The sequence below is a fragment of the Drosophila kikkawai genome, chromosome X (genome assembly GCF_030179895.1).
Source record: "Drosophila kikkawai strain 14028-0561.14 chromosome X, DkikHiC1v2, whole genome shotgun sequence".
Taxonomy (NCBI): domain Eukaryota; kingdom Metazoa; phylum Arthropoda; class Insecta; order Diptera; family Drosophilidae; genus Drosophila; species Drosophila kikkawai.
Genome location: NC_091733.1, coordinates 24,784,090 through 24,801,641, shown reverse-complemented (window position 1 = coordinate 24,801,641; position 17,552 = coordinate 24,784,090). Strand labels below are relative to the sequence as shown.

At 39.4% G+C, this 17,552-nt stretch overlaps 4 protein-coding genes across 18 annotated transcripts in view; 3 read left to right on the top strand and 1 right to left on the bottom strand.

The window, feature by feature from the left end:
* Window positions 1–4,759, top strand: LOC108083880 (RNA-binding protein 25). 2 transcript variants are annotated; one of them, XM_017179870.3, is made up of 6 exons: window positions 1–116; window positions 432–546; window positions 618–862; window positions 932–3,003; window positions 3,131–3,759; window positions 3,829–4,759. In XM_017179870.3, exons 2-6 carry the CDS (start codon window positions 481–483, stop codon window positions 3,922–3,924), a joined length of 3,108 nt encoding a protein of 1,035 aa, XP_017035359.1. In that variant the 5' UTR covers window positions 1–116; window positions 432–480; the 3' UTR covers window positions 3,925–4,759. The 2 variants fall into 2 exon arrangements, with proteins under 2 accessions (XP_017035359.1, XP_041630852.1); XM_041774918.2 differs by lacking the exon at window positions 1–116 and having other exon boundaries at window positions 932–1,440; window positions 1,504–3,003.
* Window positions 4,760–5,114: 355 nt separating this feature from the next.
* Window positions 5,115–6,855, bottom strand: Rab18 (RAS oncogene family member Rab18). 2 transcript variants are annotated; one of them, XM_070288663.1, is made up of 3 exons: window positions 6,728–6,855; window positions 5,622–6,054; window positions 5,115–5,560 (listed from the first exon to the last, which is right to left on the bottom strand). In XM_070288663.1, the coding sequence occupies exons 2-3, from the start codon at window positions 5,994–5,996 to the stop codon at window positions 5,459–5,461; spliced, it is 477 nt and encodes a 158-aa protein (XP_070144764.1). In that variant the 5' UTR covers window positions 5,997–6,054; window positions 6,728–6,855; the 3' UTR covers window positions 5,115–5,458. The 2 variants fall into 2 exon arrangements, with proteins under 2 accessions (XP_070144764.1, XP_017035202.1); XM_017179713.3 differs by lacking the exon at window positions 6,728–6,855 and adding an exon at window positions 6,173–6,365.
* Window positions 6,682–9,981, top strand: Scamp (secretory carrier membrane protein). The gene is made up of 5 exons (XM_017179873.3): window positions 6,682–6,822; window positions 7,016–7,240; window positions 8,161–8,362; window positions 9,191–9,320; window positions 9,403–9,981. The coding sequence occupies exons 1-5, from the start codon at window positions 6,760–6,762 to the stop codon at window positions 9,812–9,814; spliced, it is 1,032 nt and encodes a 343-aa protein (XP_017035362.1). The 5' UTR covers window positions 6,682–6,759; the 3' UTR covers window positions 9,815–9,981.
* Window positions 9,982–11,346: 1,365 nt separating this feature from the next.
* The window catches only part of Cngl (Cyclic nucleotide-gated ion channel-like), a 63,665-nt gene continuing 57,459 nt past the window's right edge, over window positions 11,347–17,552 (top strand). For 9 of the 13 annotated variants that reach the window (XM_041774693.2, XM_070288659.1, XM_041774696.2 and 6 more), the window contains exons 1-2: window positions 11,349–11,621; window positions 15,299–15,428. The gene's annotated coding sequence lies outside the window, so the exon portion shown is untranslated. Of the gene's footprint in view, window positions 11,622–15,298; window positions 15,429–17,552 lie in introns of all 13 variants that reach the window. The other 4 variants (XM_070288660.1, XM_070288662.1, XM_070288661.1 and 1 more) reach the window with 2 other exon arrangements.

The following is a 17,552-nucleotide window of genomic DNA, read 5'->3' as shown; positions in this document are numbered from 1 at the left end:
GAAAATCATCGAACTATCGCCGCTGTCGATTTTTCTCGTACACGCCACGAACCGATAGCAGCTTGCTAGGGCAACTACCATCCCTAGAACAGCGGCCAGAGTTTTGTGAAAATTCGGTAATTTCTTCTTATTTACGTGGACATTTTGCAAGCGCCGGCGTAACCAGCCCCCGCCTGCAGCACCGTGCAAGCCGAATTGTGTATTACCCGATCCGATTCTCAGTGATCCCAACGGACGGAGGCCCAGAAAGGCTCCAAATACACAGCACATTCCCACTCCGTGTGGCGTTTGCGCCCAGCCAGCCTGCGTCTGTGTGTGTGTTGTGTGCCTGTGTGTGTGTAGTTGTGCTTGTGCCTGTCCGTGTGTGTGAATTGTCGGCTTTCCTATTTTATTTTTTTTGCAAACACGCTAAAAATTGTTAGTTTTTAAAGGATTTTCGTAAATAATTGGCCATCCAAGGAGCACAAAAAAAGGGACAATATGTCATACCCGCCACGGGGGGCACCCATGCCGCCGTACATGAATGCCTCGATACCGCCACCGCACGTAAGACGACAAGTTGCCATTGGAAATTCTAGTTTCTACATGTTTAAAATGTGGATCCTTCCACTTTCCAGATGATGCCAAACATGGGAAATGCGCCGCCGCGAAACTTTAGGAACTCGGCCACGATCAGCTCACAGCCGCAGGTGTACCATCGTCCGCCAGAGCCGCAGCCACAGTTCCGGGGTCCCATTATCACCGTCTTTGTGGGCAACATCAGTGAACGTGTGCCGGAGGTGCTGCTGAAACGGATTCTGTCCACCTGTGGCGTTGTTATCAACTGGAAGCGAGTCTCCACCTTTGGTTTCTGTGAATTTGAGTAGGTTTTTTTGGAGTTTTGGGACGCCTATTTCCTGGTATATCTCTAACACACAACTCCCTCTTGCAGCGGCCCAATTGCAGCCATGCGTGCCGTCCGCTTGCTCAGCGAAATGGAAATCGATGGCAAGAAGCTGGTGGCCAAAGTAGATGCCAAGAACAAGGTGCTCATCGAGGATTACAAGGAGCAGGAGTGCAAGAACGGTGATCGTTCCAATTCGGTGGATGAAAAGACCGAGGATCAGTATGCCATTGGCAAGATGCAGGATCTGCTGGAGGAGCACAAGCATGAATTTGATGGCTTCGATGGCAGCAATCGCGGTGATCTCTATGGCAGCAGCAGTCGTAATAAGAAGACTCGACGCGAGGATGACATCAAGATCAAGGTGCTGAATGACAATGCCTTAGAGGAGGAGAAGCGTAATCTTATAAGCAGCGAGATTGGCAAGTTTCGGAAGCGAGCCGAGGCCGATGAGCATCGCAAGGAGCTGGAAAAGGAAAAGGAGAAGGAGAAGCTGGCGGCCAGCAAGGAGAAGGAGCGCGACAAGGAGCGCAAGAAGGCGCAGCGTGATAGTGAACGTAAGTCGTCGTCGTCATCGAACAGTAAATCCACCAGCAGCAGTAACTCCAGCTCCAATGCAGCAGGAACAGCAGCAGCAGCAGCCGGAGGAGGCTCCTCCTTGTCCACGTCCAATGCTGTGGCTGCCACTGCCACAGGCTCATCTGGAGGTGCTCCTGCTGATTTGGATGTGACAATTGTTGACAAGGAAACGCCATCATCATCCTCCAAGGATTCCACTGCCGTCAAGGACTTGGCAAAGGAGCCCAAGGAGTCATCCACCTCCATTACCGCCGCCACTGCCAGTCGCCGCAAGGAGCCCCTTGATACTGCACACAAGGAGCGTCGCTCTGACTCCAAAGAGCGGCGACGTCGTCGCTCCAAGTCTCGCTCCAAGGAACGCCAACGCGACCGAGAGCAGGAGATTCGCGAACAGCGGGAAAGGGAGCGGGAACGAGAGCGCGAGCGGGAGCGCGAACGTGAGCGGGAGCGTGTGGAGATGCGGGAGCGGGAAAGGGAGCGTGTGGAGATGAGGGAGCGGGAACGTGAAAGGGAGCGCGAGCGGGAACGCGAACGGGATCGCGAACGTGAGCGTGAGCGCGAGGAGAAACGCATGAAGCCGCTAATGGATTCGCGTCGCGAAAAGGAAATGGAAGAGGAGTTGCGGGAGCGCAAAAAGGCCGAAAAGAAGGCGCGCGAAAAGGAGGCGGCCTACCAGGAGCGACTCTCCAACTGGGAGATACGCGAGAAGCGTCGAGCCAAGGAGAACGAGAAGTACCGCCTGAAGGAGCTGCTGCGTCAGGAGGAGCGCGAAAGTGATGCCAAGCGCCTGAAGGAATTCGTTGAGGATTATGATGACGAGCGTGATGATTCCTTGTATTATCGCGGACGTGAACTTCAGCAGCGGCTGGCAGAGCGTGTACGCGAAGCCGATGCCGATTCCAAGGATCGCGAAAAGGAGGCCGATGAGCTGGCCGAACTCAAGACCAAGTTCTTTAGCGGTGAATACGAGAATCCCTCGCTGGAATATGAAAAAGCACGTCGCGAAATCGAAAAGCTCTACGAGCCGCGCATCCTGATCAATGTGAATCTGGAAATGGCCACGGAAACGGCGCAGAACAACAACAAAAACAAGAATCAGCAGCCTACAACCGACAGCTATGATCCAGATTTGGCCCATGATGATGACAATTCCATTTCCAATGATGGTCACGATGATGGCCATGACTCTATGGGTGACAGCGCCTCCAATGCCAGTGGCTATGCCAAGAACAACAACAACAAGGATAACTCTTTGTCCAACAGTTTAAGCAGGCAAAATAGCGAATCACGCGATTCTCTGGCCCACATTCACACGCCCACCCAGAGTGCCGCCATGCTGAATGATCATCAGGGTTCGTTGGAGCATCATCATCATCATCATCTGCCCTCGGCCACACCGCCAGTTACCACCATGCCGCTCATCTCCCTGACGCTGGGCAACAATCTCAAGAAGAAGAAGATTGAAGCCACGGGGGTATTTGTGAATGACGATGACAATGATGAGAATATTAATCCCAAAAAGCGCAAGTTGGTGCCGTTAGGTGAGTTGTGGGTGTAGGGGGAATAGAAGGGGAATATAGAAAGGAAATATGAAGAATGTTTGAGGAACATATTTCCCATCATATTCCTTTGACTCTTCATCTAACTCTTACTCTCTCCCATCCTTAGATTACGATGACAACATGAGCAACAGCACGCCATCGTCTGCCCATCCAACCAACAATAACAACAGCAGCAGCAACAACACTAGCAATAACAACAACAACAACAATAGTAGCAACAATATAAGCTCTGCGGAACGCCAAAGCTCTGCAGTATCAGCAGCCACCGCTGCCGCAGCTGCCGTTAGCCAAAAGATAGCCCTAGCTGGCACCGGCTCAAGTTCCTCCAGTTCCGGCAAAAACAATGGCAGCAGCAACAGCAAACATAATAGCAACAGCAGCAACAGCAGTAGTTCCGCCAGCAAACACGGTAAGAATGAGGCTGGTGGTGCCAGTGCAGATGCTGCCGCTGCTAGCGGCAAAAAGGATGAGAATGGTGCTAAGGTTTATGATGAAAAACGTCGGCATATAAAAAGCATTATTGACAGGATACCCACGCAAAAGGAGGAGCTATTTAATTATAAACTTGATCGCAATGAGATTGACAGCGGTCTAATGGAACGCAAGATACGTCCATGGATAAATAAGAAAATTATTGAGTATATTGGTGAGCCAGAGCCAACCCTGGTGGATTTTATATGTTCCAAAGTTTTGGCCGGCAGTCCGCCACAGAGTATACTCGATGATGTCCAGATGGTGAGTGTCCTGTGTCTCTTTTTTGTGGAAAAAGAAATTAATTAACTCTTTCCTTCTCACTTTCTTTAGGTACTGGACGAGGAAGCGGAGGTGTTTGTGGTGAAAATGTGGCGATTGCTCATATATGAAGTGGATGCCAAGAAGAGTGGCATTGGGGGTAAATAGAAGGAGCAAAAAGGAGGTTACAGTTACCCGCTAAACACACTGGGGAAATTCGGGCGGGGTTCGGGGTAAGGATCGTAGGGAACATACCAAGGAGGTGAAGGAAGAGGATGACAAGGAGGTGGAACCAAAACGATTTACAATAGATTTTTGTACATACAGGGTGTGTTCCAAGGCATGCTCTTCAAAAAGAGATAGAGAGAGAGTAAAGAGAGAGGAGTAAAGAGACGAGTAAAGAGAGAGGAGTAAAAAGAGACGAGTAAAGAGAGAGTAAAAAGAGAGAGAGAGAGTAAAAAGAGACGAGTAAAAAGAGAGGAGTAAAAAAAAAACGAGTAAATCGAGAGATGAGTAAAAAGAGACGGGTAAAAAGAGACGAGTAAGGAGAGAGGAGTAAAGAAAGAGGAGTAAAAAAAAAGAGAGAGTAAAGAGAGAAGTAAAGAGAGAGGAGTAAAGAGCATCACCTTCCAGCCTCCATGATGTCCCCGGCGATCCCACCTTGCTCTAGCATTAATGGATAAAATAAATCATCGATAACTGTAAATACACCCACTAAAAAAAAAAACTCGCTTTTAAAAGCGACACAAAAAAACACAATCATGAACAGCCAGCAGCAGCGGCAATTAAGAGAGAGACCCCAAAACCGAAGTGCATTTCGGTTTAAACTCTTTCAAATTCTTATTTGTTTTTTTTTTAAACCAATTCTCGGCCCTGTATCATCATTTTGTTTTTTCTTATATTTTAAATTATACAAAACTAGTAATTTTTTTGTGACTTAAGAGCAAACATAAATAAAAGCATACAAAATTGTCTTCATTTAAATAAAAACAATGAAAAGAAATGGGAAAGTGATAATTGATTACATGACGAAGGGGTTAAGGGAAAAATAAAATAAAATTAATAATAAAAAAATAAATAAAATAAAAAAATAAATAAATAATTAAAAAATAAAAATAAATAATATATAAAATAAATAATAAATAGAATAAAATAATAAAAATAAATAAATAATTAAAAAATAGAATACTATATCAAATAAATAATAAATAAATAAAATATAAAACATATATAAAAAAACAGAAAAACAAAGGAAAACGTCGAGTTGAGCTACAATCCCAACGCTTACGTGTGGCTCTACTTGGACTCTGATCAACCCGCTGATAGTTACCACCAGACCAATGATGAAATAATTCCAATTTACGAATGAGTAATTCCTTTAATTTACAAAACAGGACTTAAATCGATTAAATTGCTTTTACCTAGGATTTTTTATACATTTTAGGGACATTAACTAAACGGAACAACAACAAAAACTATGGAGATTATAGGAAAAAATGCAAGATACATACGTACATACATACATAGATTTGGAAAAGGGACCTCCAAGGATATCGTAATATATATCCTATTGATTCCCGGTTTGATTTAAGATTGAACGCTGATTTTGTGGTTTTTTTTTTTGGCTTTATGCTAATGATATTTGAACGATTAAATAAATACACGCTAGAAATTTGTTTGACAAAAAGCACACCACCAGATATCAACAGTAGCAGGAGGAGGCACTGCCCTCCAGATCCCGATCACCGCCAATGTCCATGCCTGTGGAGCCGTTGCCATTGTTGAAATACTCCGAGGAGACAATCTACAAGGGAACAGAGGAGGGATTATTAAAATAACAAGTGGATTATTAGCGTGAACTTTACCTTTTCCACAATATCCTTGAACACATCGCTCACAAACTGATCGCATTTGGCCGATGTCTCGATAAAGAGCGCCCTATGCTTGCGTGCAAACTTGCGTCCCTCCTCGCGATCCACCTCCCGCTCCTGATCAATCTTGTTGCCCACCACAATGATGGCTATATTCGGATTATCACTGTAGCTATCCAGCTCCGCCAGCCACGTCTCCAGCTTGACCAGTGAGTCCCGGCTGGTAATGTCGTAGACCAGTATGGCGCCCAATGCCTTTCGGTAAAAGCTGGGCGTTAGGCTGCGAAAGCGTTCCGCGCCCGCTGTGTCCCACAAGGCCACCTTATAGTCGATGCCATCCACGTTCATCACCTTGCTCTTGAAGTCCATGCCGATCGTGACGTCATGGTTGTCATCGAACTTGTTCTCCACGAAGCGACGTATCAGGCTGTAGGGAAGAGGAGGAGGAGAAGGTGTTTGTGATATAGAAAACAATGATGCAAGCGCGGTGTGCGTATATACGCAGTGGTTTTAAATATAGGAAGGAAATGGAGCTGCTCTCTCACCTGGACTTGCCCACGCCACTCTCCCCTATCACCAGGAGCTTGATCGCGCGATCAGCCATTGTGCTTTGATTCTATGAATGTTTACACGTTTGTATGGCTGTGCTCATCTACTATTATTTACAAAAAATCAGATGCGAGAATTGCGAATTAATTATTTAGGCAAAATGGCGTTGCCACCTGGTTGGTTTGTTTACATTCTCATTTCGATTGGCCCAATCGATAATGTATCGATAATATACCATTTCTTAGAAAAATACCAAATTGATGAAATATTTATCATCCGTAAATGATCAATATTTCAAGAATATTTTACATTATATATAAATAAAACGCAGAGTTAATAGATTCTTCAGTTAAAAGCTATTTAAAAAGGAAATAAACTAAAAATATACTAGATAAATACCTAAATCCGTATTTTTAGGCCTTTTCAAGTTTTGTAAGCTTGTGCCTATTTCTAAACATGAAGCAACGGTCACACTGATACACACACAGGTGACACAGCTTTTTGCAGGGGAAAATATACATAAAAGTTGAGTGCGAGTCCCAAGCGTTTACCTGGTCACAGCCCCAACACAACAGTAGACACCATGTCCGGCTCCGGTCTCGACGAGAATCCCTTTGGGGAGCCCAATCTGGACAATCCGTTTGCGGTGAGAGCAGCAAAACACACACAGAGAAGAAAACCCGACACACGCACACACTCACACACAGATACACGTAGGCCAGAGTGGGCGTTCGTGTGCGTATGTGTGTGTGTGTTGATGTGGGTGCATTCGTCACATATGTTGAACTTATTGGGGAAATATTTTTGCAAACCGCTTCCGCTTCCTCTTTGTATTTCAGGACCCCGCCATCCAGCAGGCAAGACGTTTGCAAAGCGGCGCCCTCGTCTCCCTCGAGGATTACAACCCATTTGAGGAGCAAGCAAAGCCGCAGCTGCAGATCAACTCAACGAACACGGCGGCGGTGGTGCAGCCGCTATCGCAGAATGTACCGCCCCCGCAGACCAGTTCGCTGGGCGCCTCGGCGCCGAGCACCAGCATACAGATCACCTCGGAGGAGCTGCAGGTAACCTAGTTAGCCAGTTGAGGGGGAAACCCGAGAGTACAGTGAAGGTCTGTACATACATGTCTGTAAATGCATGTCGCAAGCCGTAACGCGAGATAATCAAAAGATAACGAGATTATTCCGGCATCTGGCCGAGATTAGTTGCCGCTGGCTGCTGCTGCTGCTGCTGCTGCTGCGGGTCTTCACTGTACCACACTCACTGCGGTTTCCCTTAGCCTTTGCCGGGCTTCACTTGGGGCTACAACAGAGCAAAAATATTTGTGGCTGATTTGAAGAATGTATAACTTGGTTTTGACTTATTTAAAATCAAGTTTTTGTGATTTTTAAAATATTTAATGCAACTTTTTAAAATTTATTTCATTTTAAAATATTTAATATTTCATTTTTTAATTTAATTTAAATTATTTTAAATACTTACATAAAGCAAATTTGATTTTTATTACTAGAATTCCTTTTAAAACTTGTCAAAAAAATGCATTTAAAGTAAAAGCAAAAGTTTATATAATTAAGCTTTAAATAAATAAATTAATATTATACAAATTTAATATATAAATGTATTAAAAAAAAACCCAAAGATGGCTCCAAGAGTTTTTTAAACAAGGAAATATGCTTTACAAATATGTAAACCTTTTCAATTTAGCAGTTTAAGCGTTTTGATAACAGTCTAAAATCAATTATTTTGCAGATTAAAATTATAACAAATTAACAAAATAATATTTAACAAAATAATATTGATTTACTCTAAAAATATCCCCATTATTCACACTAATATATACCCCTTATCTTCAGTTTAAACTTTAATGGTTTTACGATCCTTGATAAGTAATGCCTGAACAATGGTTTCGCCTGCTGATTCCACTTTATAAACTGTTGTAATCTCCTTATTAAATATACATATATTTTTTTGTTTATATTTTTAGCGCCGCCAAGAGGAGCTGGACCGCAAGGCAGCCGAGCTGGACCGTCGCGAGCAGCAGCTGCAGGGCAATGTGTCGCAGCTGAACAACTGGCCCCCGCTGCCGGATAACTTCTGTGTGAAGCCGTGCTTTTACCAGGACTTTGAGGTGGAGATACCGCCCGAGTTCCAGAAATTGGTCAAGCGATTGTACTACATTTGGATCTGTAAGTATTGCCGTTTGTGTCTGATAAGGCGACCCGCGGGGGCCTGGGATTAGTCATCGCGTGTCCGGGCACGGTCGTCAGGTGGAATGATTAATCAGAGTGGATGTAGAGAGCTAATGGCTGCGGAGGTGTGTTCGTTTTGTTGTGCAGAAGGAAGAGAAAGGGGAGGGGGAGAGAGGCTTTCTTTGAATGATAAAACGAGGCGTTATTTAGGCTGAATAGTAAAGCAGTTTTGGGGTTTATAAACAGAAAGAATATCGTAAAAGTAATAATTGTAATAACAACATATAATTAATACTTAAAAAATAATACAAAAAAATAATCAAATAATAAATAAATAATATAAAAAATAATATNAAATAATACAAAATAATATAAAATACTAAAAAATAATGAATAAATAATAAATAAATAATACAAAATAATAAAATAAATAGTAATCAAATAATAAATAATAAATAAATAATAAAAAAATATATAATTTACATAAATAATAAAAAATAAATAATAATTCAAATAAATAAGCAAAAAAAGGAAATAAATACTATACAATAATTAACAAAAAAATTAATATTATCAGGAAGGAATATATATTTTTAATATTTTATCTCTGAATTCCTGAAGAAATAATAAATAAGAATATAAATAATAAATAATAAAAATACAAATAAAATAAATAAATAAATAATAAATAAAATAAATAAATAAATAATAAATAAGATATAAATAATTAAAAAAAATATACACTTAAGATAAAACATATATATTTTCATTATTTTAACCCAAAATTCCTTATATTTTTCACCAAATTCTCCGCTTTTGTTACAGTTTACACCATGACGTTGTTGGCCAACGTGATCGGCGGTCTCATTTTGCTTTTCCATGCCGGCCAATTTGAGACCTTCTTCCTGGCCATTTTCTACACGCTGCTCTTCTCGCCCGCCTCCTATGTCTGCTGGTGAGTGCAAAGCCTGTGATAAGGATACCGTAGAATACCTTTTATTTATTATATTTGTATATTTTATTTCTTATTTATTTAGGTTCCGACCGGCGTACAAGGCCTTCCGCAACGATTCGAGCTTCAACTTCATGGTCTTCTTCTTCATTTACTTCTTTCAAACCCTCTACTCAATCGTCCAGGCAGTGGGCTTCGAAAAGATGGGCTACTGCGGCTTCATCACCTCCATTGCCCAGTTCGATGGCCAGGCATCGGGCATTATAGTTGGCATATTGCTGCTAAACATCTCCTTTGCCTTTGCGGCGGTGGCCGTGGCCAATGTGCTGATGATCACCAAGATCCATACGATCTATCGCAGTACTGGGGCCAGCATGGCCAAGGCACAGGCTGAGTTTACCACAGAGTTTCTAAGGAATCAGCATGTCCAGGAGGCGGCATCCTCGGCGGTTAATACGGCCATTAATTCGCAGTTTAACAACAGCAGCAGATACTAAAGGAGACGTGACTGTGCAAATTAAGTGGGAAATTAAATCAATCAATCAATCATGATGAGAACTCAAGCGAGAAAGAGAGAGAGAGAAAGAGCGAAAAAGAGAGATGGAGAGAATCCCCTTTGATTCGGTGAATTAGAAAGCAAATAAAAACAAAAAAAGAAACACGAGCGCATTGAACTAATAACTATTTGCTTTTGTGCATCAACAATTCCTAGAATGCCGTCGTCTTTATTACAATTATAATTAACTGTAATGATAACACATACACACACACGCAATGCATTAACAATATTTATATATACAAAAAAACAAAAACAAAAAACAAAGCGAAAATGAACTTGAAACTTGGGCTAAAAGTGAAAAAAAAGAAGAAAAGATTAGAAGCAAAAGAGACAGCATAAGCAAAGGCAAAGAGTATTAATTCGTTTGCAAAAAATAACACCGGAAACGGATATGAAAGTGGAAGCGGAAACAGAAACGGAGACCAGGCTGCAAGCTGCTGCTTCGGATAATGATGATGTTTTCTAGTTATTTAAGTCATTGAAACGATAATAGGCATACCTCCCAACTTCCCCACACAAACACACTCACACAAACACCACATGCATACACAAATACATATATATATATATATATATAAACGATCTTATATATATATATATAAAGATAAACAAAATAATATATATATTTAAAGCTTGCATTATACAAAAAACTATCTCTTGGAAAGCATCAAATTCTGAAATTCATTTTTCATTCAAGCTTCCCCCCCTTTTACATCCTCTGTTCATCATGTCGTCGTGTATTTTTGTAATCGTAATTGTTATATAATTATCTATGTATATGAGAAGACAGCATATATAAAAAATATATATATATATATATTATTGACACATTTAATTTTTAGATAAAACCGTTCCCGATTCTGTTTTCTTCGCTTGCAAAATCAAAGTTATGTTTATAAATATATATATATATATATTATGACCTACTTAAAACTTATATTAAATTTATGCGATGAGAGGAACGAACTATCGATGTGTATTTGGAATTCAAGCAAAATGAAAATTTATGATAAATTAAAAAATAAATATACAAAATACTTATAGATGTAAACACACAATCCTGAATGTCTTTTTGTTCGGGGTAATTAAATTATAACAATCTTAAAAATTTTTTAAAATTAACAATAATTTGTATTTATTTAATTTTTCATTTTTCAGATTTAATTACTTATTAAAAACTAGCACTGAATATATATATATTTTTTTGTATATAAATTTATTAATAAATTAAAAAAAAAAAAATTAATAAAAAAATATAAAAAATAAATAATAATTAATAAAAAAAATAATAAATAAATAATTGATAAAAAATAAATAATTAATAAATAAAAAATAAATAATAAATAAAAAATAAATAATTAATAAAAAAAATAATTTAAAAAAATAATAAAAAAAAAATAATAAAAAAAAATAAATATGAAAATAACAAAAAAATAAGAAAATAATAAAAAAATTAATACAAAAAATTATTTCCACTCGCTTGACACTATAATTCCCAACTAGTTCAAGCATCTTCTGAGTGGTAACCCAGCTGAATGTTGAGGTGGTGTGATAGTGTGGTTGTGTGATTGTGGATGCTCGCTCCCAAAAGAGCTGCTACTTGTTGTGTTTTTAGTGTACCCTCCCTGTTTAGTAGCTTAGTGCTACGGGGTTATCAGCTATTTGATCAGATATTCACCGAAGAGCCTTTAAGACTAGCGAGAAATCAAGGAGATGGAGCAATCGAAGGAGGAACCTGGAGAACTGTGAGTATATAATATTAATATCGATTCCTAATTCTATAATTTTTTAATTTTAATTTCTAATAATTTATAATTTACACTTACGGTTAAATATTTACATTTGAATACAACTTTAAAAGTGCTATAATTTAAGTCATAACCCTGCAACGCAGTGAAGGAAGTCGAGTCATTCCCCTAAAATATTTAAAACTATAAAATTCAGCTTTAAAACTCAACTAAAAACCAAAGCAGAGCATCTAAATATAATCCTTTAATTGAGCTAATATCTCAAGATGTCCTTGAAATACCTTGAAACCGGCAGGAGACCCAAACCCGTACCCTTATAAATCTAGATCCCTGGGATTCACGCTTGATTGATATTCCCATAAGTGTGATGGGCGGCTGTCGCCAAGACGTTTGTTCCGTTTTGTCATCGCTGGATGAAAATTTCATTCGGCAAATGTTGAATTAAATCAACAACAGCAAATGGTTCTGTCCACACACAAACACACACTTACACAGACTCCCTCGCTGCTATCAAATATTTGTGCTAGACAGATACGTGTGCCTTATATATAGACGTATATATAGGAGAGACACTAGGTTGGATTGGGCAAAAATTGCGCATACGCCACGTTGGGCGAATATTTGCAACGATTTGTTTGCCATTTTGCTGGCAATTGAGGCAGTCCGCAATAGTAGAAGGAGGAGGTACAACACTGTAAAATGCAGTAAAAAGCGAAAACGATGAGCAAATACGCTCGAGAGTCCTGCAGATGCAGTCGCTGCCGTTGCCATCGTTAGTGGCAAATCCTTTTTGGCACACTTCAGTCAAGTGGTGGACTGCATTGCTCACGTGTTGCCGCTGTATGAATGGTTAACCCGAGCACCTGGCAGGTGGGATCTGGTCTGGGGGGGGGGGATCGGGTTTCATCCATGGGCTTGGAACGCTAATTGCTGACAACGATTTGCTATTGATTGCATTTTCACGCTGCTTGCGTGCCAAGAGCACACGGAGCGAAGTCAAAGGACACGCTGTGACAAGGTAACCATATTGATTTTGTGTCGGGCCAAGAATAACCAAGTGAGCTACGCCACGTAACTCAACGGCAGCGACCGCCTCCCCCGAGAGCGGACTTTATTTATCACAAAAAGTTTTGCAATTGAAAATTGCATATCAAGGCCGCTGATCCTCAATTATCATGAAAGAATGAGAGAGAGGAAGTGGGGGTAACTTTCATTAGGCAAGGTTTTTTTTCAAGGGTTTTTGTAAAGTTTTTAGAAGATCTTTTTAGGGAATTTTAGGGATTTTTAAGGATTTTTTGGGATTTTATATAATGATTATATATAACATATACTCCCTTGTATACTAGCTTCCACTAAGCAAGTTTTTTTTTAAGGATTTTTGTAAAGCTTCCAGGAGATCGTTAAACATTTTTTGATTATTTCTACTTTATTTTCGTAAAATATTTAAAAGGTTTTAAGAAAACTAGTTGTTTTGTAGATTTTAATTTTTAAACTTTTGGCTTGATATAAAATTTTATAAGCTACATATTTTTAATAATTTTTAAATTAATAATGATTTTTAAAAGCATTAAATTCATAATACCTTAAAAAAATAGTCCTTAAAGAAATCATTCAAAATTTAATAATTTATTTTAAAAAAATCCCTATTTTTATTTAAACTTGAGGCCTGATAAAAATTTGTTTAAGCTATATTTTTAATTCTATTAAAATAAATTTAGATTTTAAAATGCATTTAATTCATAATATATCAAAAAATAGTCCTTAAAACACCTTGGAAATTAAATAATTTCACACATAGAAAAATAACATCATTTACCTTTTTTATTATTTAAAAAAAGTGCCTTATTTTTATTAAAAAAAAAATTCAACTAAATTAAAAACAAATAAAATTAATAAAAAAAAATAATTATAATGAAACTCCAATAATAAATAATAACAATAATTAATCAACTTTATCCCGCGACACACATGTGGGGGAGTCAAGTATCGGAAGCTTTTCCCGTGTCATTTTCCACTCAATGGATAAACGCTTTCCGCTGGCTGGTTTGCCGCTTCTACGCTTGTCAGTCGCCCCAGCTTAGGAATCACTTGAATTATACAAATACACATAGATATATATAGTATATATATGTATATAGATATGTTTATATTTCATTGCCCCGCCGGCAGCTAAACGCTTGCCCTGCAGGCGGCCGGTTGTCCTGCGACAAATTAGGCAGCCAATGGCCCTTGCCCGCCGCCCGGTGTGAGTGTGTCCTGTGATGATGATGATGATGTCCTGCAAGAAAATGGCAAATAGCAGGACTACAACGGCGGCGGGGCCAATTTTTCACACTATACGGAAGTATTATTTGGGTCACATTTCCTGCTGCTTTTAATTAAAATCTTCTTCCCACTGGCGGATGTACAAATTTCTAGATGTTACAAAGCGCCAAAAATGGGGGGGGGGAGAACGGGGAATGGGAATAGTGGGGTCCTGGCTGGGACTGGCTTAGTGACTTGGTCAGAGCTAAGTCACAGCCGAAGGCGTTTGTCGACCCGACAACCCGAACTTTTTATCCCGACACCGATGGCCGAACCGACAAGGAGAGTCCACAAAAGTCGCACACAACCTATTGCCCTTCATAATGCCGCCGCCGCCGCCGCCACCGCCACCGCCACCGCCACAGCCACCGCCACCACCACCACCACCACCACCACCCCCACAGGGTCGGGGGGCGGTAGGGATTTTTCGGTGGCGGCCAGATGATTTCAGCTGAGATTGAAGATAAAACACATGCGCTCATCACGTTTGCTGTTTGTGCCCTTTCTGTTTGTGCTCTTCGTGTCTTCGGTCGTCGTCGTCGTCGTTGTCTTCGGTGGCATTCCCCCGCCGTATACTTCTCCTGCTCCTAGCTCCCTTCAGAGCTGCGGCTGCTGCCGTTTCTCATCTTCACTCGCACACAAACACACACACACAGAGAGACACACACGCGTATACCGCAAGGACGAACACATACACCGAGGCGCGGACACAAAGCGCCGCACATGGCACTTGGCGCTGCGCCTTCGTTTCCCACTCAAAACAGTGAGAAAAAAACTGGGGTGATTTAGGTTTGGAAATGATTAAATTATTATAATTAAGTTACTAGTAAAATTACTAAATTATATTATTTTTGTTAATATTATTATAATTATAATTTCAATCAGAAGCTAGTTACGCATTGAAGGAGTCATTTCCAAATATATAAATCATATATATTCTTGATCAGCATTACGAGGAGTGTCTTTCTAGCCATTTTGGATAGAACAAAAATTGTAATCCATTTTTTTTTTAATTTGATAAAGCGGATCGTAAAAATTGTTAAAACTTAGCAATAATTTTTAGTTTTTCAATTTTTGATTTTGCAGATTTACTTAACTATTAAAAACTAACTAATAATAAAGAATAAAAAATAAATAATTAATAAAAAAGAATTAATTAATAAAAAATAAATAATTAATAAAAAATAAATAATTAATTCCACTCGTTTGACACTATAATTCCCAACTAGTTCTAGCATCTTCTGAGTGGTAACCCAGCTGAATGTTGAGCTCGAGTGGTAGATGTAGTGCGGTGGTGTGTTCTTCTAGTAGTGTAATAATGTAGTAGTATTTCCTTTTTCTTAAAAGAATTGCTTGTTGTTGTGTTTCAGTGTACCCTCTCTGTTTAGTAGCTTAGTGCTACGAGAAAGATCAAGAAAAGGAGCAGATATCACCGGAAAGACTTTGAGATCAGCAAGAAATCAAGGATATGGATCAATCGGAGGAGGGACCTAGACAAATGTGAGTACACAAAAAATATATTTCTTTTAGCTTAAGATCTCGTATTCTTTACATTAAAGTTAGACATTTTTTTATTGGGTACCAAATAAATATCGATTCCAAATGCTTTAATTACAAACATCGAACTTCTTTTCTCGGGAAATGCTTCCTGTACAAGTTTTTTTATAAATTAATCATTTAATTTTATTATAATATTAGGAATCTCCTAACTGTATGAATATTTAAATCTACAATTTCCTTAAAAAACCTTCCCCTATTTTTGTCAGTGCAGCAATTCTGTTTCCATCTGTGTTGCGGCGGCTGCTGCTTCGCCTGTGGTTGTTGTTGTTGCTGCTGCTGCTGCAGTGGGGGTCTTCTGTTGGCTTTGTCCCCGCTGGGAAATGCGCATCGCCCGCGGCAGACAAATATTTTTTTTATCTTTATTCAATTCAATTCCACCAGCGACCACTTGAGCTTTTCTTTCTTTGCCGTCCTCGGATATGATTCTCTTATTGTCTTAATTGGAAATCCGGGCAAGTTTCATCTGGCAAATGGAACTGGGAGCTGGGAGGAAGGGAAGCCCTAATGTATGCAGGTGGCCAGGCAGGGATCTCAGGTGGATTTTGGGGAAAAAAGTTTGCAACTCCCACAAGGTCTGACATTTTAGCAGGTATTTTTTTTTTGGGAAACTATTTCGAACAGTCAATGCTGCTCGGGAGATAATTAAGATATTGATATTAATATTAAATATTATTAAAATGATTATCATTTAAAATTAAGAAATTTAGGCTTTTTAAATTGATTTTTTCGTTTTCAGTGATATTTTTCAATTTCTTATTTATTAATATGTTTAAAATAATTAAAAAGGAAACTTTAATAGTATTTATTTTAAAGAGTAATTTTTCTAACGAATTTCCTTTTAAAAATTTAAAGAAAAAAATTAATAATAATTTTCATAACGAATTTCCTTTCTAAAAAAATTTATTCTACAACTTGAGAAAATAATTAAGAATAATTTATTTAATAATAGTAATTTCCCTAACGAATTTTCCTATAAAAAAAAAATTTTATTTAAATTTTTGAAATTATTTATTTAAAATTTTAGAGAATATTCCCGAATTTCTGGTATTTACCGGATTTCCCAACGGGCGGGCCTTTGGGCCCACAGAGAACTGGGGTTTTCGGTTCGGTTCGACTCTCGGCTTTTGGTTCAGGTTCGTTTCATTTCGTTCGGTGTCCTTTCGTTTCGTTTCGTCTCGTTTCGTCCAGAGTCCTGATGCTGAGACTGCTGGGGCTTTCTTCAATGAACAAAGTGGGTGAGCAGGGGGACACGGGGGGTGGAGCAAGGAGCAAGGATGCGCGACGAGGTGAGGTGAGTGAAGATGAGGCGAGAGGCGACAGTGCTCGCTTTGGGCTTGGCTACAAATTTTTTTGTAACAGTCGCGCACATCCCAGCAGCGACACGCTGCCCCCGCAAGCCAGCTCTCCCACACACACGTACACACACACAGAGGCTGTGTTTGTGGGTTTTTGGGGGTTATGGGTCCCCTTTTAAGTTGTTATTTTAATATTTTAATATCTAAATAGGCTGCTATGTTCAATAAAACTCTAATATATAATAATATCGTTAATTCTTAAATATATTGAAAACAATAATTATAATACAAAAAAAAAAAGAAGGCAAGAAAGTCCAATCATTGTGTGTCACGTGATACACATCTGCAAATCGTTCCCGTGCTTATTTCTGTCCTTTTCATAGAGCAGACATTTCCAATACAATCATTACGTCTACGATCTGTCTCTCTCTCTGCTCTCTATGATGCCATCCAGGATCTCCGCTCTCTCTACTCCAGGAAACTTCCACTCCGCTCAAACATTTTAAGATGCTCTCACAAGCGCTCGCCTAAGAAAGCTCTAGTTACGTTCACTTTCCAATCTGCTCTCACAAGCGCTTGCCTAAGATAGATAGCTCTACTTACATACGTCCAGTCCTTTAGAACTTTCCAATCTGCTCTGACAAGCGTAAGCTTTAGTTACGTCTTTTTTCCAATCTGCTCTCACGAGCTGATGCTTGAGTTAGCTGTATTTACGTCCAGTCCTTTAGAACTTTCCAATCTGCTCTCACAAGCGCTCGCCTAAGATAGA